This window comes from Rhodnius prolixus, unplaced genomic scaffold (assembly GCF_049639745.1).
Source record: "Rhodnius prolixus isolate KJV_2025 unplaced genomic scaffold, Rpr scaffold_7, whole genome shotgun sequence".
Lineage (NCBI taxonomy): Eukaryota > Metazoa > Arthropoda > Insecta > Hemiptera > Reduviidae > Rhodnius > Rhodnius prolixus.
The window spans coordinates 12,677,808-12,701,205 of record NW_027411582.1 but is presented as its reverse complement, the minus strand read 5'-3'; the positions used below and the strand labels follow the sequence as shown (position 1 = coordinate 12,701,205).

Below are 23,398 nucleotides of genomic sequence, written 5' to 3'. Positions count from 1 at the left end.
TAGAAAAAAAAATCCTCATTTTTATTTGAAATATGTTTCTTTTAGAGGGGAATTGGGTCAGTAGAATCTTGAAAACATATCTCTGCTATTTTTTAATTGCTTCAAATTATTTTAAACTCTTTTTAAATAGCCCCATTTAATTAGCAGTAGTAAGTAAAAAATAAAGTAAAGTAATGCCAATTTTATCGGCGGGCTTTAACGTCTAACTACCACAAATCAGTTGCCGTGAAGGGAACCGACTAGGACAAACATACTTTACTACAAAGTTCTCATATTAAAAATTAAATAAAATACAAGGTCTAGGCTGATGGAATCGAACCCACTAAACCAGAGGTCGCCAAAGTGGTCTATCTAGACCCCCAGGGGTCTATTTAACAAAAGTAGGGGTCGATCTGAGCCAGGGGGTCGAAGGAAAAACAATTTCGAACCCAATATAGCAGAACCTTGCAAAGAAACACCAGGCACACCCATCTCATTAATTAAGAAGCAATACTGTAGTTACTTTACTTATTTATAATTACTTATTATTTAATAAATAATAAGGTATTTAAATTTCAACATTAAGATATTTTTCATAAAACTATTGTTACAAAATGTAAAATTACTTCAATAAATGTTTAAAATCATAAAATAAATGTACAAACACTGTACCTAATAGATGGATTTATTTTAAGTAACTAAAAATTACTTTTATGGGGGTCGATGGAGATTTCGAAAAATTATACAAGGGGGTCCATGATCAAAAAAAGTTTGGCGACCCCTGCAACTTAAACCAACAATACATCTTAGTTTTGCGGGTCTAGCCTATCTAACCGCTCAGCTATCGTGGCCCGTATATTATTGTTGTTTTATTTGAACTGGTTTTTTCATAGAAGTTAAGAACTATTTTAATTCGTGATTGGGAAATAGTTATTTATTTAACAAGTGCGGAAAGTAGTACTTTTCCTCAAACGAGGCAGGGTTTGCACGCACGTGCGAGCGAAGCGAGGCGAGTGCAAGTGCAAATTGCCGAGTGTGAGGAAAATACTTTACACTCGAGTTAAATATTATATTTTTTCTACAACCATTAGGGTTATTAACTTAAAAAAAAAAAAAAAACTAAACAGGAATCACTAGAATCCATTTTACACTTCTATAAGGTAACACTATAACCTTTTTAACTGTCATAATTAAAAATATCTAATTATTTATTAAAGTATTATTTTTATTTCTATATTCCTTTCAATTTTTATTTTATCGTTTAATATTCGTTTTTTAATTATTTAGTTACGTTAAATAAGCTTATTAAAGTTTTACAGAAAATATTTAATAACAAAACTTCTTATATCAAGGAAGCACAATAAAGTTTTTCCACTCACTAGTGAGGAAAGTGACACTAATGGGAATTTTACCCCACTAGTGAGGGAAGTTGGGCATTACACAGCTGATTTTAATTGAGTAATGAGAACATTCCTACATGGTTGCAGAAAAAAAAATTTACATAGTAGTTATGACGTGAATTTTAAGTGAAATGATTGCTGCGTTGAATTTTATAAGTGGTTGCTGATCCTATATCTCAAATATTAGAGTCTACCATTGCTCACTATTGGCCGCTTTTGTAAAGCATCTCCTTGTACCTATCCGGCGGAAATAGTTCTTCATCTTGAATGCAGTTGACCCTCAAGAATTGATTTCACCCAATCACCAGATCGTTGATTTTTCTGAAATTGTGCGTTCATCAGTTGAAGTCGAAGGAAGACCATATTCAATTCATTGCCTACCACTTTTAAATCGTGATTTTCTATGATAATGTTCCCTAGTTTTACAGAAAATTTTTTCACTACACATTTCAGAAAATCACCACAAACAAATCTTATCGCCGTTTTCTTTATTTTCTTCCATACAATTACTGCAGATTATTGTAACTTCTTCAAATACAGTGACTCCCATTAATATTGGGACAGTACATACAGAAGTTAAAAATTGACGAAAATTAAAAGTGGCACCCATTTATTCAAATTTTTATAAATTCATTTCATTTTATAATTACTATTAATTAAATAAAAACTATTTAAATAAGTACATAAAAATGTTTTGGTAGATTAAAAAAAATATATACGAGGGGGTACCCAAAAATAACCGGAATTGCGTTGCCACGCATGGAGCTTATGTAGTACGCATTTCTGCCGCTAGACGTGTATAGCGCAATTCCTTGCCAGTTCAGTCCTGCCTGTGTTGTCTGCCTGGCTTGTTCTGTTCATCTGCAGTGATTGTTTTTACCAGCGCTGTTTTGTTCTTTTTTCGTTTTTTATGATGGCAAGTTTAAGTGAACAACGTGCAGCTCTGAAATTTTGTTTTCTACTCGGCAAAAATGCTGCTGAAAGTGTTTTAATGTTGAAAACAGCTTACAAAGATGACGCTATGGGAAAAACTCAAGTATACGACTGGTTTACTCGGTTTAAAAATGGCGACATGTCGATTGATGACAAACCTCGTTCTGGACGTCCATCAACTGCCCGAATCGACGAAAATGTTGAAAAAATTCGAGAGCTGGTGTTCACAGACCGTCGACAGACAATTGATCAACTGTCAGAGAGTAGTGGGTTATCTTGGAGCTCGGTTCAGCGAATTTTAACGGAAGATTTGGGGATGAAAAGGGTTGCTGCCAAGTTTGTTCCTCGAGTTCTGACTGACAATCAAAAAGAACATCGAGTTGAAACATGTCGTGCTTTGAAACAACAGCTTGAAACTGATCCAGACTTTCTGTCAAAGGTCATTACTGGTGATGAGTCATGGTGCTATGGTTATGACCCAGAAACAAAGCAACAGTCGAGCCAATGGAAGACGTCATCTTCACCCCGACCAAAAAAATGTCGTCAAGTCAAGTCAAACATCAAAACAATGCTGATTTGCTTTTTTGATGCCAAAGGCGTAGTCCATTCAGAGTTTGTCCCCCCAGGTCAGGCCGTCAATCAAACCTTGTATTTGGAAGTTTTGAAAAGATTGCGCAATAGTGTTCGCCAAAAAAGACCCGATTTGTGGCAAACAGGAGACTGGTTCTTCCACCACGACAATGCACCTGCACACACAGCCATCTCTGTTACACAGTTTTTGGCTAAAAATGGCATGGTTCCGCTGCCCCACGCACCTTACTCGCCTGACCTGGCTCCGTGCGACTTTTTCTTATTTCCACGCATGAAAAAGGGCATGAAAGGTCACCGATTTGACAACATTGAAGAGGTCAAGAAAAAAACGAAGAAGGAGCTGTCAGCCATTTCTAAAGATGACTACAAAAAATGTTTCGAACAGTGGAAGCACCGGTGGGACAAATGTATTAGTTGTAATGGAGAGTATTTTGAAGGGGATAAGGTTGTTCTGTAAAAAATTTGTAAATAAATAGCTTTTAAAAAATAATTCCGTTTTTTTTTTGGGTACCCCCTCGTATAATAAGTGCAAATTCTACCTCTCATAAATATTGGGACACTATTATAATTTATAGTTTGTCCAAGGTTTTGCCCGAATATTTATACAATTTGTAAATATATACCTTAAGCATATATTCAATATGAAATTAATAATTAAATTAGTTTATATAAGTCAAGCCAAGTGTAACATGTCGCGCAAAAATACAAATACAACGATTGAACAAAGAAATATTATAATTTCTTTGCACAAAGACAATAAAAAGTGTTAGAGAGACGGAAAAACTGATCGGACCTAAAACATCTACTGCGTGGAACATCATTCAGTGTTACCAAAAAGAAAAAAGAATTGTTTCAACTCCACAAAAAGGCCGTCCTCAACTGCTCTCTGAGAGAGAGCAGCGTTATATATTAAAAGAATTAAAAAAGATCACCGACTTAGTGCTCCAAAACTTCTATGTGAAATTTTTGACATGTTCAGAGAGCAAAAAAGGAGCAGAAACTGTTCGGAGAGTGCTAAGAAAACTCGACTATCATGGTAGAGTAGCCTGGAAGAATCCTTTTGTCAGTAAGATAAATCGTGCTAAGAGAGTGAAATTTGCCGAAAAATATTCCAATGTAAATAGTGACTTTTGGAATGATATACTCTAGCGATGAATCAAAATTTAATGTTTTCCAGTCAGATGGAAGGGTTATGGTCTGGAGGAAAGCGAATGCTGAACTCAAAAAGAAGAATTTACAGCCAACTTTAAAGGGTTTTAAAGCTGCACCTCCGGGTGGAGGTGGGTCAGTTCTGGTTTGGGGCTGGATGTCCGCATCAGGATTTGGAGAATTAGTGTTTATTGATGGAATGATGCACAAAATGGTTTATAGTAATATATTAAAATATAATTTGAAAAAAGTGCCCAAACATTTGGTATTTTAGGGTCTTCTAAATTCTACCAAGATAACGACCCCAAACCTACGGCTTGGGTGATACGTCAGTGACTGTTATACAATTGCCCAAAAGTATTCCAAACCTCTCCGCAGTCACCAGATCTTAATCCCATTGAACATTTATGGCAATATTTAGCCAGTGCTTTAAGAAAAACGAATAATATCTAACAAAAATGAATTAAAACTAAGTTTCCTGGAAGAATGGGAAAAAACACCACCTGAATTAACCAAAAACTTGTTTCACCTATGCCTGATCGTTTGAGGGCTATTGTAAGTCAAAAAGCAATTATTAAATAGTAGGAGATTTTAAATATTGAACGTTTAAACTCTAGCACTTCTGGTGTCCCAATATTTTTGAGAGCTTTATTTCACACTTTTTCAAAAAGTACTACCTAACAGTTTGGAATTTCATCGATTTATACTTATATATAATTTCCACAGATGTTGCTAATGTAATTTAAAAAAAAAAAAATTCCAAACTTTTGTCTGTTGTTTTCATTTTTCTTTTAAATCATTTTGTAATAGGTGTCCCAATATTAATGGGAGTCACTGTACATCCAAAGTGTTGTCTTTGTCACGCCAGTTACTGGCCAAAAATCCCATGAAGAAATGTGCGAATAAAAACTCCCGCCTATTTTCTTAGAGTTTTTTTTTGGGGGGGGGCATAAATTAAATTTGCGGTTTTAAACACCCACATTATGCTTAGCTTCCATAGTTATATTTTAATTAAAATTTGTGTGGGTATCAATAATGTTTGTTTAATTAATTTAAAAATATCGTAATTAGAAAGAGCTACCCACAATCCCTTTTGAGTTTACCTCTGCCAGACTTAATATAAGTTTAAAAACAGGAAAACTTAGTTTTTCGCAGTTTGTGGGATGCTTACTAATTAAGTTTTCATTTTCTTCTTTAAAATTCCTGTTCATCTTTTTTGATTCATTGTTAAATTGAAAATGTACTCATTAAAATTAGAAAGACATATCGTTTGAAGCAAGCTCAGTACTGCTTTGTTAGTTTTTTTTTTTACGAACTATTTAAAAAGTTTTAGAATATTTAAACTCATTCAGCCCTTCACAAGAATTAAAAGAAAAAGAAAAATGGCTGCGAACTTATTTTCTTTTTTTTTTTAAAAAAAAAAGAAGTTTATTAAAAAGTTTTTTGTTTTCATCTTTTTATTTAAGTTAATTTTAATCAATGTTGGTTTTATTGATTATTTTTTTTCTGTAAACAAACAAACTAGCTGGAGGCAGAATGAGTTCGTTGGCAGAACGGAAGGATAATTAAAAAGCTTGACAAAGGTTTTCTACGATTCAAACATAGGGAATATGTGGGTGGAAACTTCTATTCTCTTTAGAAGGCCGTGCTTTTTTCTTTATTATTATCTTCTTGAAGTTTTACAACCTCCTGTTAGCCTTTATATTTCCGTTAAAGGGCTAGTAGGGTTTTTAATTAAAACATTTTTTTTTTTTTAATTTTATCGATATCTTAATTGTTTAGCGAACCGGAAGTGTGTATTGAATCGATAGGTCTTTTAGATCGAAAGCTTGGAAAACAATAATAATAATAATTTTATAACGCACTTTGTGCCGGACTTCCCCGCGGCCTACCGGCTAAAACACCCCTTTACTGCGGAGCATAGCCCGGATTCACTTGTGCAGCATTACTTCAGGCTAGGCTCCTGTTCCTTACCCACTAGGGGTTAGCCTCCTCTCCATCCATATCTCTCCTTTTAAGGGTTAGTACTTCCCTTGTAAAGATTGCCACAGCATTCCACTACACCCTGCCAGAGGAGCTTTTATGCTTTTGGAAGCGCTCGGGAACCCACTGACCCACTCTTCTTTCCAGATCCCATCTTTTGCACTCAAAAAAAAAAAGTGTGATGGGCGTCGTCTCTCATTCCTACGCAGTGGGGGCAATTTCCTTCTGACCGCTTCCCCATCTTCCGGAGAAACTCCTGGAAGTAACCGTGCCCGCTGAGGAGCTGGGTGAGGTAGTAATATACCTCCCCAAAACCCCTACAGACCCAACTTCTGATATCTGAGAGCAGGGCTGCCGTCTACCTGCCACGGGAGGCAAATAATTATAATAATAATAATATATAGGGAAGGGATTAGCTATGAGGTTAGCATACTGGACTCCCACGCGGAGGACCCGGGTTCGAATCCAGCAGCTGACCCTTAGATTTTCTCTTCCTAGGAGCTTCTTGCAGCTCATTGGCCGGTGATGGACAGTGTTGTCTGTAACAAGAGAACACTGTCCATCACCGGCCGGCAGTGCACTGGAAAAAGCTCCGGGCGCTAATAACCTCAGCTGTTGATGCGCCAAAAAAAAAAAAATAATAATAATAATAAGAGTAATTGGTTAGAAAAGATACAGAAAATGTCACCAGATCGTCTTCCCAAAATTTGCTTTGAAAAATTGCTGGAATTAGATTGTTCTCCTCATAATTCCGTAGAACTTAATTGGGCCTCTCAGGTAAAACAGCTTTTTATAGTGATAGAACAGAATATATGGGAAAACCAAAATAACTATGAATTCAAGAAACTGAAAACGGATTTGGTTTCTAAGTTAACCAACCACTCTTTCTCACAGGATGTTGTCCGGATATTGAATTCCAACTATAATCCATTTTACAGGAAAATATCTTCTCTGGACTTTGTTGAGCCCTATAGCAACTTTAAATGCTCTATCATCAAAACAAGAATTATATGTCAGTTGCGAATTTCCTGTATTAAATTAATAAGATTATTTCACAAAGGGATTAGTTATGTGCTGGATAGCTCAAAAAGTTGCCCGATATGTAATTCAGGTGAAAGTGATGACTTAAATCACTTCTTTATAGGAGGTCCCTTGTTGGCAAACCTGTGAGAAAGATTTCTGCGGGATTATATCCAAAATTGTAGCGAACCTCTTGTGGATTTCCTACAAGTATCGAGTTTAAAGCAATTAAACGATATTTATTATTTCGTGAATGGGGCATTTAAAGTGAGAAATTTAGTTTTAGATTAACAAGGAGCACATCTGTTAATATTCACACACATTTATTAATATATATATAAAAGAAAAATAATAATTTTTGTTTAGTTATATTTAGAACCTAGAATATATTGTATTTCCGTTAAGAATCTTTTTCCAGTTCAAATTACTAGGCTCATTATAATTTCTTTCTTAATTATTTGTTATTAAGTGCTTTATTTATTTTGAACTTCTTTTTATCTGTGTTGTTTTTTCTTTGTATCTCTGTCTGATTTAGGTTTTTTAATAATAATAATGTACAAACCTCTTTGTATAGACCACGGTTTCAAGAAAATAAATAATAATGATAAAAAATAATAATAAGAGTAATAAGAAGAAAAAGAATAAAAAGGGAAGGAATTAGCTATGCGGTTAGCTTATTGGATCCCCAAGCGGATATCCCGTGTTCGAAACCGGCTGCTAGCCCCTTAGATTTTCTCTTCCTAGGAGCTTCTTACAGCTCACTGTCCAGTCAACAGTGTTGTCTGTAACGAGAGAGCGCTTTCTCCTAAGCTAACATTTGGAATTCCAACTATAATAGTAGTTTCTGTTAACAAAATATGAAATCATCCTATGAAGAATAATCTGCTTTCTTTAAAACTTATTCTTTGATATTTGATACTTATTTTGTCATTAAATTACATCATTCATTCATTTTTAATGAAATAATTCTCTTGTTTACAGGTGAGTTTTCTGTTCATTGTTTGCACTAAGACATCACATTAATTAAGTGAGTACGAATTTATATATTTACTGTAAGCGGATTACTTCATCTCCTACGCTTATCCGAGAATCTTCTTCGAGAATATTCGAAATCTGCTTTGTAAGACCCAAAGCCTTGAATCGTAGAAATCAAAAATCTTCTTTCAAATATTAAAAACCATTTTTTCTTTTAATTTTTTTCGTTTCGGTCGTTATTTTGCTTGTTTATCATATCTACTAATGTCCAGCTAGCTTGAGTAAAACTTACAATAGCACCGGTGGTTTTTTTTATTTTTTTTTTTTTTTTTATGATTCAAGGCGCGTCAACATCTATGGTTATTAGCGCCCGGAGCTTTTTCCAGTGCACTGCCGTCCTCCGGACAGTGTTCTCTCGTTACAGACAACACTGTCCATCACCGGACAGTGAGCTGTAGGAAGCTCCTAGGAAGAGAAAATCTAAGGGTCAGCAGCTGGATTCGAGCCCGGGACCTCCGCGTGGGAGTCCAGCTCGCTAACCACTCAGCTAATCCCTTCCCTAATAGCACCGGTGTTATTTTTTATTTTAATTTTGGTGACACTGGCGTTAATTTTACAGCTGGTAACTAAAGATGTACAACGATTATAATTTATTTACCTCTCCCTCCCCCCCAAAAAAAAGTTTTCTCATTCTGGGTACCACAAAACAGATATTTTCGGTGCAAACTGGTAAATGTAACACTCGCAATACCTTTTCATCACCTAGTTATAAATAGCCCATTGTTCCAAATAAATTACTCATTCTTCGTTCAATTATATTTTTTTTTTTTTAAAAAATTCATTCACAGTTCATATCTTACTGATAATATAGTAATCAGTGGAGCAACAAGAAAAGAGCAACGTTCAAAGAATTGTGAATAAAATGGACCCATTTATCAAAGAAATAACGAAGACGGTTGCTTCCGTTACATCTACATCGGATCCAGCTGTAATACGTTTCTGAATAGCACAGGAAATTAAATCATTTCTGTGAGAGTCTTGAAAGGAAAATAAGGGAGGGTTTTCTTTACCATTTCTCGTGAAGGAAATCCTTAGTGAAAATCTGCTCAAACTTTTCCTGTAACATAATAATTTAAACGAGAAAAAAAAATGAACCAATAAGATTTAGACAAATAAATGGAAATCTAAATATTTAAATTCTATTGGCTAATATGTATATTGCGTACAATTTGTTATACACCAGTGAATTTCGAGAATTTGAATATTTAAAATAAAATAAATTGGGTCATTAGTCAAACTTTCTTTTTTGGAACCAACTCTGGCGGATTAAGACAATGATTTATTACACCGACGTCACATTATTAAATAAATGACATTATTAGTGTAATTTATATTTTAATAATTATTATACTTTTTCTTTTTTAGTGATAAATAAAAATTATTTATGTTTTTAAATTTATTTATTTTTAAATAAATTATTTTACGATCGGTTCCGACAGAATTAGTTTCCAAATTTTGACTCCATTAGGGGTAAAAAATTAGATGTAATATCAGCTTAAGGTGTCTGTATTTGTTTCTGTAATGGGAGATAAGATGAGTTTAGTGTTGATCTATCGGTACGGTGACCACATTTTGTGGTGAGAGGGGAATTAAAGGACATATCGAAGAAAATACCTTATAAAATTCATAAGTTCATAACATTGAATACGACAATAGAACAGTACGGGGCGTGTGTTGGTCTAGTGGTCAAGAACATAGCTTTATGTCTTGGAGGTCGCCAGTTCGAATCCCGCGTATGACTAATTTTTATTTGTTAGTAAAAAATTGTTTATAGTAAAGTAAGAGCTTCATACCCACCCGTTCACGACACCTAATTGGTAGATGGGCGTTAAGCCCCGCCTGATAAATAGGCGATTACTGGGATATCAGTGCGGTACCAAGATCCTTGAAGAAGTGGATAGTCTCCCTTAATGGGATAGTTACACTTGACTTTTAGGTGCCACGATAGCCGAGCGGTTAGAGGCGCGGCTCGCAATGCTGAGATGTATTGTTGGTTTAGTGGGGACCGCTCCCCCAGTCTAGGCCTTGGATTTTATTAAACGATTAAAATGAGAAATTTATAGTAAAGAATGTTTGCATCCACGACACGTAATTTGCTAGTTGGACGCCTAAAAAAATAGGTATTTATCCCTAATTCTTTAGCCTTAGGTTCCCTAGAATGGAATAATTTTCATATCTTTAATTTATTATATAGAATGTATAGGGCTACAGTTTAAAAAGTAAAGGAAAAAACGACACGGGTGGGTCCATTAGAATTGGTTCGGTTAGTGCGTGGGTTTGGAACAGACAAGTGGGTTGGTGGGTTGCAGTGGCCCAAAGTGGGCGTCTAATGCAGGTCACTGTAGCCTGAGCAGGCAAAATCAAGTCCGTGCATAACGCGGCCGCTCTTAAACGTCTTTTTTTTTATCTTAACTCAAGTATTTTAAAAGGTAAATTTGAAAAAATGTATTATTTTTATAGTAAAATAGAGTAAAAGTAGTACTTGAGTATATAAAATATAATGTATATAAAATTCCCAGAGCTACTGAATATTTATACAATAATGATGTATGTAAATGTATTTACAAATGGCCGATCTGGGAATTGCAAAATGTGGGCAGAAAAAGCATCTCTAGAAGTAAATTTACAAGCTTGGAACTTTCAGTTTATTTGCATTGACCTATATTCCAATCGAGCTTTACATCCCAACTACCTAATTAGGTGCCATGGACAGGAGGCAACTAGCAAACATACTTTGCTATAAATTTCTCATATTAACTATTAAATAAAGTCTAAGGCCCAAGACCGCAAATCGGATCCTCTGCTCTTAACTTTGTGGGCCTCGCCTCGTAATTGGCATGTCTATCATGGTGCTTAACCAGTTAAGCGTGTTTGACGTGTATACTCTTTGTGAAAAATATAAAATTGCCTTTAACTATAAAAAAAAACTCGATATTTTAATAAAATACAATAAGAATATTAGGGAAGGGATTAGCTATGAGGTTAGCATACTGGACTCCCACGCGGAGGTCCCGGGTTCGAATCCAGCAGCTGACCCTTAGATTTTCTCTTCCTAGGAGCTTCTTACAGCTCACTGTCCGGTGATGGACAGTGTTGTCTGTAACGAGAGAACACTGTCCGGAGGCCGGCAGTGCACTGGAAAAAGCTCCGGGCGCTAATGACCTCAGCTGTTGATGCGCCAAAAAAAAAAAAAAAAAAAAAAAAATAAGAATATTATTTGGTGGGATGTTACCTTTATCGTACCAACAGAACTGCCAAGTATTTTATACGGCGGGGAGTGGAGGGAGTCAGCCAAATGATAAGTGGTTGGTACATGTTTGGTCTCCGCATTAGAGATTGGGGAATTAGGCACACAAATAGAAGCTCTCAACCCTTGTGCAATGCCCGTTTTTACCTCTTAGATAGAGGTTCAGACCTCAGTACGAGCATGATTTCATTTTGCCCAGAATTCAAAGCTCTTTTCTTCATTGTAAAGGCTCTTGCGTCCCTAGTTAAACTATAGCACTGCATAACGTGAAGCGGTGCAAGATTTTTGAATGAGCACAGAATGCTCTGTCTGTAATCTGAAGCCCAAGAGATTGCAGAAAAAGTCGCTTGCAGTGACTATTACGACTATTATAAACTTTTGGTTGTTTTGCCCCTACGTTCGACGTGTATACACGTCATTGTCTGATTTTAATTCCGCACACTGTGGATTTTTTTTTTTTTTTAACTAAATTCCACGCTTAACTGGTTTAATAATGTAAATAATTCAATTACGGAGAAATAGCAACGATAAAAATTATTTTACCCGTCGTAGCATGCATTTTTATTGTATCCTCTGGAGTGGATTCAGAGCTTCATCCATCTTTAGGGGGTAGATTGGTGCAGAGATTTCGACTTCAATTATGTGTCTGTCTCGCTCTACACTAGCTCGTGACGTTTTCCTATCCTGTATCCCAAAAACCCTGAGTTTTCAATCAAAATTTACTTCGACGAATAGCTTCTCTAATCAAGTCTTATTAATTTCTTCAAGTAGGATTTTAATTAGAGCTTAATTTTAATATTAAGTTGGAAAAGTGGAGTTTTACCTTCTCCTCTACTTATGTTCGCTGCAATTTTCTTTGCGAAAAAATAACCTCTGTGGTTCAAGATGAATAAATCAACAACCTGTACAGAATTTAATTCCATCCGCCAACTTTGTTCTCTCAACTAAATACTGCTACAAAATTAGCTAAGTTCATAATTTAATTATCTACATAGTAAAAAAAGTTAAGAATATTAACTAGATTATTCCAAAATATTGAATAAACAATTTTCATAATAGGTACTTTAATAACTTTCATCAGATAAAAGATAAACTAAATAAAATGTTACTAAAATATTATTTTTTAAACAAAATAGTTAACTGTGTGCTAACCACTTGTTTACATTTTAATAACTACTACAAAACTTTTTATCCAAAAGTAAATATACCGAGATAAACTTTTGAAACACTCAGAGAATTACCAAGTTTGTCTAGACTGATGTAAAATAAAGAAAGAATTGGCTTTATTTGGGTAGAGCTTGTAGTGGAGAAAATTCTAAATTAAAGTTTATATTTCAGTATAATGTACAGTTTTTACAAACTGTATTGGTAAGCATTAAATATTACTGAAATATGTGCAAGATAGTACTAGATAGCTTCAAATAAAAATGCCTAAAAAAAACGGGTATTTCAGACCGGATAACTTGGCCTAAGGTGGGTCGTGTAGCAGAGAAACGTTGGCGTAAGGAAGCTCTCTCTTAAATTGGAGATGTAATTAAAATAATTATTAAAATTGTATTAATTACTTAATTAAACACTCGTCTAGTTTAAAGTTGCCAACTAATACTTAAAGTTAACATACAGCCTATGCCACCTAGAGGATATTTTAATAAACAATATTATTTTATTATTAAAATTAATTATTACTTGAAATTATCACAAAAACTTTTATTTAAAAAAAAAAGAAATCAAAACAACTGGAAATAGAAAATAGAAATAGATCTTAAATCTAAAATTCTTATAATTATAATTACAACTTAAAATCAAAAGAAAACTATTTAAAAATACAGATACCCAATTAAGTTTGTTAAGCAAATGCGCAAAGCTAGTTTCGTTATTCACAAGAACGGTAGGCGATAGAAATGCTAAGTTATGCAGCTGCACCTGTCAGGCAGTGAGTCAGTAAACAGTTTTTATTGTTGACAATAAACATTTCATGATGTATTATTGCACTTCAACAAGTCACAGTTTAAAGTTTTAATAATATACATATAGACAACTAGTACAGCCTATGCTATCTAGCGGACATTTTTATAAACATTATTATTTATTAAAATATAACTTTATTATTTGAAATTGTCACTCACCTTTTATTTAAAGAAAGGAAAAATGAAATCAAAACAACTGGAAATATTTAATAGAAATACCTAAATATTTAATTTAAAATTCTTATAATAATAAATTACAACTCAAAATCAAAAGAAAATTATTTACAAAAATAATACAGCAAACCATGAAAGTTTGTTAAGCAAGTACGCAAAGCTAATTTAATTATTCACAAGAACGGTAGGCGATAGAAATGTTATGGTACGCAGCTGCACTACTTTATAATCATTGATCTGAGGAAAGTTTTCCAGATCCTTATTATCAATAAATACTGTAATCCCTACAAAGTACTCCACAAATCGCCCAATTATTATTTACAACTATTTAATAATTTTTTTGCCTCTGTCGATGTGTTTCACCTCTAACACACGTGTTCGTTGATGGTGCCATCATCATACGTCAGTGTAGTGTTTAGATTAGAAGGTATTGGACAACTAGTACAGCCTTCCAAATTCGATCTCTTCTCTTGATTAATGTTGATACATTCGGGTATCAGGTGGTTGAATCAAAGTATAGAATGACCCTTTTATTTCCTTTGACAAGTTGTTAACTCTCTGCTATTTTGTATAGCACTCGGCTTTTGAATAATTTTCATTGTCAGTTACTAAAAGTGAGTATGGTAAAATTGGTCTAAGTTACTATACTGTAAACACTGGTATATTGCAATTACAAATATGTCACTAAGCAATACTGTAATTGAATATATCGTTCCTATCTCACCTGTGCTTTATTGTTTTCTTTGAGGTAAACAATTATTCTGAAATCAAATTTTAATTTTGTTGATGATTCTAGTTTTCCTACTTCCTTTGCTATAAAATACTGAGAAAAATTTCCTAACATGAATCTTCTTTTTTTTTCTTAAGTGTACTTAAGAACAGATATAATAAATGGAATCTAGTTGAGTTAGAGTTAATTTCTATTCGATTTCAACCAGTCCTTTGAAGCCTTCCTATCAAGCGAGTAATTGTTAGGTACCATTCTTCCGATTATATCCCTGGCCACCCAACTTTAAACCCAGAATAGTCTAGTTGACTCTATCTTTAGTTGCTCTCCTACAACTTATAGCTCAGAGCTTTGTCATGCTGTGACAGAGGTTAAGCTTATTATTATTGGACGTAAAGCCTCCTAAGTTATCTACGCAGACCAGGTAATGAGGAACTTCTTCATTGGTAAATCATGTACATTCTATTTGATTTTAATCACTAGTGACTAGGATTTTAGATTTTGAGTCTTGGTGGTCTATTTTTAATTATAGACGAGGACAAGAAGCTTTGAAAGACTGTAAGAGCGAGATTTGCTTAAATTGTGGGTTAGATTAAACACGCAGCGACGATCAGACTTTTATTCAGGATTGATGATCAGAAAATGTAACTTTGACTAAACAAAAGCAACTTTTTATTTAAATAGATCATAATCAAACTTAATTAATAAACTTTATTAGAATATTCATAAATTATCAGAATTAAATTTACATATTTATAAGGTTTTATGTTGTATTACAGCTATATATATGTGTAAACTACAGCCATAATGAATGTTATGTTATTCATTGGCTTTACATTTTACATTATAAAGTTTAACATTAACCATTCTAGGCAGAAGGTTAATCAAAATAAAGCAGAGTAAACAAAGTATAAATGTAGAGTAAAACAGATAGGATTGGGCGTCTCCGGTTTCTAAAATTAAATTTCGTTCTTGTTCTGTCCGTTTAATAATTTTCAAAATATACATTATTATCTGGCTTTATTTGAAATGGATTCCTTACTTTGGGAAACCTATCTAATCTGTCCTTCTTGAGAACTGTATTAAAACGAATATTTGTAGAAAAATGATTTATTAGTTACAGATTTATGTGAAAAATGTAATTTTACAAAAAAAAATTTTGGAAATTTTCAAGTAAATCTCATAACAAGTGAAAATTCATGTGGAACAGAGGCACTTACAGTTGGGGAATATTTTTTTAAACTCTTAATTTTAATATCAAGGTACCTTAAAATTGATATTTTTGTTGAAATCTCAAAATTAAAAAACTGTACTATTTCAATAAATTCTTTTATCTTATGGAGATAATAAATAAATGAATAACATGAGAATGGTTTTTATTTGATTTTAATAAATTATTGCAATGAAAACCAAATTTAAAATAAATATATTTTATATCATTAAATTTAAATTAGGCTTTCATGTTATAGCCTTGTTCCTTCTGGTGGGCTTCCATCCAAATATCGATCCTTCCAAGGTGCAAAGGATGAACATGGCATCACATCCAGTAATAATAAAATAATATTAAAGTGTGGGTCAGTAATTGTTTTAGCGATGCCAAAAATATTATCTGTACAAAATTGTTTTGTTCCTTCAGAAGGGGAAGGTAACTTTGTTTTATATTTAAAAAGAAAAGAAAGGAATTCAATGTAATATGTATGTCTTAGATGAAGTAAACCAACAAAAAGAGATTAAATTATCGAGGAAGAATAGACGAACATGGGAGTTCAGAAGAAAGGGGAAACTAAATTCCTCCTTATCCTGGATACGTCCAATATTAACTTAGTAAACGATCGATGTAAAATTCCTGTTTAAAATATTGTTAGGGCCCAGGAAAAAAGTGGTTTAATGGTGAACTTGGTATGGGATAGATACAGGGATCAAGCATAACTTTAAAAAAGGTTTAAATGCTTAAGCTTTATTACCCATGGAAATGATACTTGCGAAGTGAATGTAGATGTGTGAATTTATTAGGCCTAAGGAAATTTAGGGCGTTGAATATTGTGCTATAGAACAGGGTAATTTGAAAATAAACTAAGAAAAGCAATTGCTCTGGTGGCAATTTATTGAAACTGTTGAAAATGTGGTTAGGTTCTGCAGTGCTGGTTAATAAAATCAACGATATTGAAACTGTGTAGAATAGTGAAACCATTGTTAAAATACAGAAGGGCAAGTTAAGGGCAGTAAAGATGGATGGCCTGTGAAATATCCAACGTATTTGCGGTATATCCTACCTGCAAGGTGACTGGAATCACGATATGTAAGAACTAATGGAACACGCTAAAAAATATTGTCAGAAAAGTAGATGAAAAGGCTTTAAAGTGGTATGGTCTTGTGAAGCACATGGAGAATGAAATATGGCTGACGGAACTCTAGGAAAGAGGTGGAATCCTAGGAGCGAAGTAGCTAGTATGAGACTTATAGATGAAGAGAGAACTCCATGTAAAGGTGGACAATGTACAGAACCAGGAGTTTTGGCATGCGCAGATACTGGAAAAAGGAAAATTCTCAAAAAAAAGTAACTCCAATTTCCTAGCCCAGGGGTCGGCAACCAGCGGCTCGCGAGCCGCATGCGGCTCTTTTATCCAAATTTTGTGACTCATCTGCCTGTCCAAAATAAATTGTATATTTCAATTTTATTGAAACAAATGAAAATTTCATTTATTAAAGTAAAGATATTTTTTTCAAAAAGAATTTTAAATTAAATTTGGTTTCAAATTGAATAGAATTATATTAAAATACAGTACGTAATATATAGGACTGCCGCCATTTTCATTCAAACAGGTTTAGTTATTATTTATTTGTTTATTTACTTTGTAATAAGTGAAAATAAATATATAAAACATTTAAATGTTATTGAATATCATAAAATAACAATTTGAGAATACAAATGATCTACAGAGTTCTTTAAACTATCATCCTTGTGGCTCTTGGTAAAATTTATTAAAATTATTTAAGGAGAAATGGCTCTCTACTTAAAATAGGTTGCCGACCCCTGTCCTAGCCAGTAGAATTCAATACTCCAATTTCTAATTGAAACACAAAATCGATAATCTGTAAGTAACCTTCCTCTTTAAATGAAATAAATATTTATTCATAATTTGAAATTAATTTGTTTAATCAAACTTGTCATTAAATTAAATCAGTATGAAATATTCGTTTCACGAAATAACTTATCGTAAGTTTTTGTAGTGTTAATTTAAAATAAAGTTCTATAATATCAATTTATTGTTTCAAGAAATAGAACCAGTTTTCTTTGCAAGCCAATTGTAACAGCTAAATATAATTTATTGTCACATCTTTATTACTTTGTTGGTGGACATTCTTTTATGAGAGCACTTTATTACTTTTATATTATATTTCTTTCAGATTTATTATTTCTCTTACTGCTCAATAAGGATAAATATTGTGTTCATATTGGATTCTGTAAATTAGTTTCATTAGGTATACACTTTTTTTTATTCCTTAAATAAGAATAATAAATCTTGATTATGCTTAATACATATTAAAGATTGTTTGGTTTATTTATAGAAACAAAAAAAAATATTACTTACTTTTCCTTTATTAGCCATTTACATCTGTACTATAATAAATTATTTATTACCATCATAAATATGTGAAGTTATACTTAAAAATCACATGAGCCATTTATGAAAAGAACATTAGCGAGATCCCCGTTGAACTTCTATAGACTTCTACAATAATTATTTTATTATTCTATTCAATTTTGTAGTGACATAAACATTAAATAAATTTGTCGATTCATTGGCGAAACAATTAGGTAATTTATTAACCGAATTCTGGCAAACAGCCCACAATATTATTAGAATATTGACACAAAAAAAAGCGAGTCAACAAAGTGAAGAGTGGTATGTAATTGTTAATACAGTTTTCTAGAGAATCCGAGTAACAGTTAATAAATTGAAACAACATTATTATTACAACTGTGTTAACATAATTTGTAATTATGTGTACAATGTGATTGTTGAAACGTACATTACAATTGAATACATAAGTTATGATGATAACATATATAGAGTATAAATACAGTGTGTGAGTTATCTTCTGTTATAATTTAAATAATTGTAATTGAAATTTTCCTTCCAAGAGCAAACAACTCTTCAACAGGTTTAAAGTTCTCTTTATTTAAATTGAGACCAGTAAAATGTTTATTTCTCTTAAATTATTACATTTTTATGCCAATAGAGTAATTACTTTATTGAAAGCTCTGCTGAACAATACCAAAGATTTAAATTCTCATTTCATCTTTGTTTTCTTTCATTCGGATTTTCAATTTTTCCTGCACACCATCCTCTGATTCATTTTGGCCAATCTTTCGATCTAAGGTCTGGGACATCTTGAAGCCTGTGGAACATTTGCCAGATAGATTTTTAGTTTAACTTAATTTAAGATGATATACAGAATAGTTACCTTCACGTTACACTTGTAAATGTTTTTATTAGATAATTTCAACTGTATTTTAACATTTTTTTACTTGGTAGTTGGTTTAAAAACTGTGTATTTTAACCTTAGTTTGATTTTTACTTCCTATGTTAATGATTTCACTGTGGCATTTTATGGCCTGTTGACACAATAGCTTAGCTTTTTGTTGCCAGCCTAGCTATTTTTTCTCCTGGTCGCGATATTTCCTATGTATTTATAATATAATACAATGGGGCCAAATACCCCAACCTCTATCTATCCTTGAACTATAAAATCGCATCTTCTTAACTGCTGTACTCCATTTCCGTGGAAAAGTTCTTTACAAAACTGTATTCTTACTCATTATTTCTGCAGGAAAATTCTATTGCTGGGAGCTGGCAGTCAGAAATAACACTCTCGATCGCAGAGCTGACAGGTGTACGACGAAGACCTTCTGAACACCCTTTGCTTATCGAACAATTATCTCACATAATCCATCCCTTTTCTTTTTGCAGATCTCACCATTTTTTTTTTTTTTTCGATCCAGTTACTCATATTGTCCCCTGTGACATCCAAACTCGCGAGGTGAAGTGATGCAAGCAGTAGAAAATTAAACTTAATTAGGGCAACTGTACTAATTTAACGCTTTCTCTTTGTTTCTTGCCGAGGAATTTTTCTTACACCGTATTAACAACTTTGTGTTTTCCATTCATTTTTTATGATTTCAATCATATAGAAAAATGAAAAGTCCTTACATTATTCTATTGGCCAAACAGAATTCTTGGTGTAAACGTATTTTTTTAATATTTATTTATATAATTCAATAATTTGAAGTCTCCAGAAACCGCCAAATTAATTTTATTAAAAGTTGAAAATTATTGTTGTTAAAAAAAAAGGAAAAGCATCGGAAAAAACTTTTAAACACGTCCGATAGTCTGAGCTATTCTCCAGGAATGATTTTGAACTTATAGCATATGCCCGGTCCTGTAACCCGAGAGAAACCTTTTCACGCATTATCACGATTCATGGTTCAGAGCTCGTATCGTGTAGTAATAATTTCTGAAAATACTGCTCATAAAATTAAAAAATTATGGAGCCATCGCCAATTATGGGAACGATTATAAGTATAATAAACATCAAAATAATTCGTTAAATATACAAATTAGTCTAGTTATCTAAGTTTTGAGTTTATCTTTTAAGTATTATTGAAATGAGTGCAGAAAAAATTGTTATTGAATATTGAGTGATAAAGAGGTTTTATTCTCTTATAAAAGGGTTGTGTGAGAAAAACTGGAAGAATAAGAACACAATTCAATGTTCTTTTAAAATAAATGTTTCTTATACTATTCTTTTTTCTGCCTTCTTTTTTCAAGTGCAAATCTGACAATTATTTATGTGTATTGCAGGTGCCATTATATTTGGTTCAGACCAAGAAGTAGCGGGTGTAATGCGAGCAGTAAGAAGATGTAATGCTACTGGTATATTCTCCTGGATTGGTTCGGATGGTTGGAGTGCCAGAGATCTTGTATCTGTTGGTAATGAACCAGAAGTTGAAGGCACCCTTTCAGTGCAACCACAAGCGAATCCGGTTGCTGGTTTTGAAGAATACTTTCTCAATTTGACTGTTGAAAATAATAAGAGAAATCCATGGTTTGTTGGTGAGTTAAATTTTTTTATAGATAGGTTTTGCTGGCGTGAAGTTTGATAGTGTGAAAAATAATTTGATAAAATCAAAGTTGCGACAATTTGAGTCGGTGTTCTGCTGGTTTCTTAAAAGAGAACTGTTCTAGTCTTCTCTGCTCTTTGTTTTCATTTATAATTACATACCCAGAGTTCAAATAAGGAGGCATCGCGTGGAAAGTAATTAATGTATTATAAATACAAAAGCATAATTACCTAAAAAAGTTCTTTTGAAAACAGCAATAAAATTAAGATTTTTTTTCCCCATAAGACTTTTTTTTGAAATTGTATTGGGCATCTTTACACATTCACTTTCCTTCTTTTCTTCTGCTAATTCTCTTTGGTTATTATTTATATAAATTACCATTTCTAATGGTTTTGCCTATGAAGGTATTTTAATGATAGTTACGAATAAAATTGCACAAAGTGAACATAAATAATTTTCTTCTTGAAGTCTTTTTATAATAAATATATCTCCAACTAATTTCAATAACCGCTTCTTAAAGTTCTGAGGCTTCATTTCCGAAAGGAATCAATTATTTCCTCTTCCTTGGGTAAAAAACCAATTTAATAGGCTTTCTTAGTATTCGAATGAATGAAATATTCTCATTTCATTTCTTGGATTTTTTATTTAACATAAAATTAAGAATGAAAATTTTAATAATATTCTTATCATCATTTAAATTAATTTCACTTGCTTGTGTTTCCCTAGGCATTATACTTGGTCCTATTCTCTACCAAATAATATAAATCACTGACTTTTTCAGATCTATCCTTAAACTCTTTCTTAAGTATTTTACTGCAGACAATAGCTATATTCTCCTGCTTTCATTAGATTATTGTTATTATTATAAGTAAATTACATCTGATTCACTAACTTTTGACTTTAGTTTTGTAATGAAACTTCAATGTTGATAATCTGACTTAACAAAGAGAGAGAGTTGTTGTTAAGTTCTCGGTAGCGTTATAGTTAGTTAGTTGCAAAATTGTTTTATGTTTAATAATAGCCATGGTCGAAGTATAAGATTTTAGCAGCTTTACTCGTACCGTTCTCGTTGTAATGTATTAGTGTTAAAGATCAGTTTATAGGTGACTTCTTGAATGTTCTTCAAATTCTAATTTTAACTTATTAGCTCTCGCCAATTTAATACTCATATTTCTCTGGGATTAACAGATAGATTTCTATGGAATCAAGACTACGATCTGTATTCTTTATGAAAAGGCAAATTTAAAAAGAAATAATATCCTTGACATTGCGTTACAATTTTAATTTTTGGGTTTTATCACTTTTTAAAACATTTAAGATTTGAATTCGTTTTCCCACCGGATACGTTCCAGTGAACGAACCAGCTTGAATAGCCTATGAAAAGTATGAAGTATACATGTATATCGTCCAACCTCTGTTGCTGTCGCGCTTGTGTCTTAAGGTTAAATCTCCCTAATTTTCCTTCTTTTTCTTGTAGTAAAATAACTCAAACCCGCCACTTAGCTTTCGGAAATGTTCTTTATCTTTAGGTCTCATATTCGGTCAATCTTTGTTAAAGAATTGAACTCTTTTAACTGTATAAATAAAGAAGAACCTTGATCTTCATAGGAAAGTTTTACCTATTTTAGCAGTTTTTATTGTTCCACTTTTTAAGGGTTCTTAAAACCAAATAGGAATAGGCTACCGCACGAATAATTTTTTTTTTTGCTTCTAACACTAGACATATGTTTGGACCCACCAAAGAAGGGCAAGTTATTGTCCAAAATGTATAAAGAATTTAGTGTAAAGCACAATTGAAAAATTCTACCCTTTTTTTTTCTCCGTTGTGTTGAATGAATTGTAAGAAAAAGGCAAAAAAAAAACCAGAGTACCATCATGAGAGCATTATTTTTCCGTTTATTGTACTAGAAGTGGAGAAGAGAGTTCTGCGATACCCTCTTCCACAAGTTAGGGTCACTTGACCGGACAGCCTTTTCTGTTCGTTTTTTTCTTGCAGTAGACATGACCAACCCTCTGTTGATTCTTCCTAAATAGTTTGTGTCCAAGTATTTGTGCAAGTTCATATAAAACTTCTACTAAAAACAAAGATACCTTCAGATTCATTTAATAAATTCCACCTTTGTGCAACTTTTAATGTGTACAGTTTAAAGAAGTATATTTTAATCATCTTCACAAAAGTAAATCCAACATAAAGAGATAAAATTTTGTATTTATTAAAGCAAATACTTTACGATTGATCTAAGTAACATTCCTTTAAAAAAAAAATTAAATACATTATCTTACAATTCTTTTAAATGGTGTCTTTTGATAGATTAAGCTTCATTTCAATAAAACTAACACACAAAAAAGTAAATACAGATTAGTCTTAATAAAAAATATAATATTTCAACAGATACATACATTTACAGTAATAGTACATATATCATCTGTATAAATACAGGTTATTTATTTGATTTCATCATTTCCTTCGAGCAATATTGATCAATTCTCTTGAATATTCTAACCGAATGTATTTTGTCATAATTATTGTTATTTAATTTTGTTTGCTTTATTTTGATTTGTTTATTTCTTTGTCTTTTTTGTAATTTAAGGCTTGCCTACATCTGAGGTCATAGGGGTCTGGAGCCTTTTTTGCTGTTATCTCGTTCGCCGGACTGTGCTCTTTGGTTAGAGCAGTCTGAGTAAGATACTAGGAAGTGAAAATATAAGGGCATGCCTACATTCGAACCCGAGATTTCTGCATTAGAATCCTGTATACTACTGTTATTTTTGTTGTAAGATTTTTTTTTTGTTTTTGTCTTTTAACTAGTTTAATTAATTTCTTTATTCTACAATATTAACCAATAGCAGACGGTGTTACACCATTGCTAAATGTTGCTTATTTTCTCATACACCAGAGGAGGTATTGCAGTCGTGCAGAATTTCAATTCTAATTTATTATTTGAAATATCTTTCTGTAGGTTCCCTTAGTCACAAAAGTTATTTTTTTTTTTTTTTTTTACAAATCTTTCTCTCTGAGTGTGCACGAATGTGTTTAGCATAATTCAAATAAGAAAAATTGCTAGT

General features: G+C 32.6%; 1 protein-coding gene across 1 annotated transcript in view; it reads left to right on the top strand.

Moving 5' to 3' along the window:
- The window catches only part of LOC141447018 (metabotropic glutamate receptor 2-like), a 531,413-nt gene that overhangs the window by 459,927 nt on the left and 48,088 nt on the right, over positions 1-23,398 (top strand). Inside the window, exon 6 of the mRNA XM_074114157.1 lies at positions 20,073-20,324. Coding sequence (XP_073970258.1) covers positions 20,073-20,324 — 252 coding nt within the window. The remainder of the gene's footprint in view (positions 1-20,072; positions 20,325-23,398) is intronic.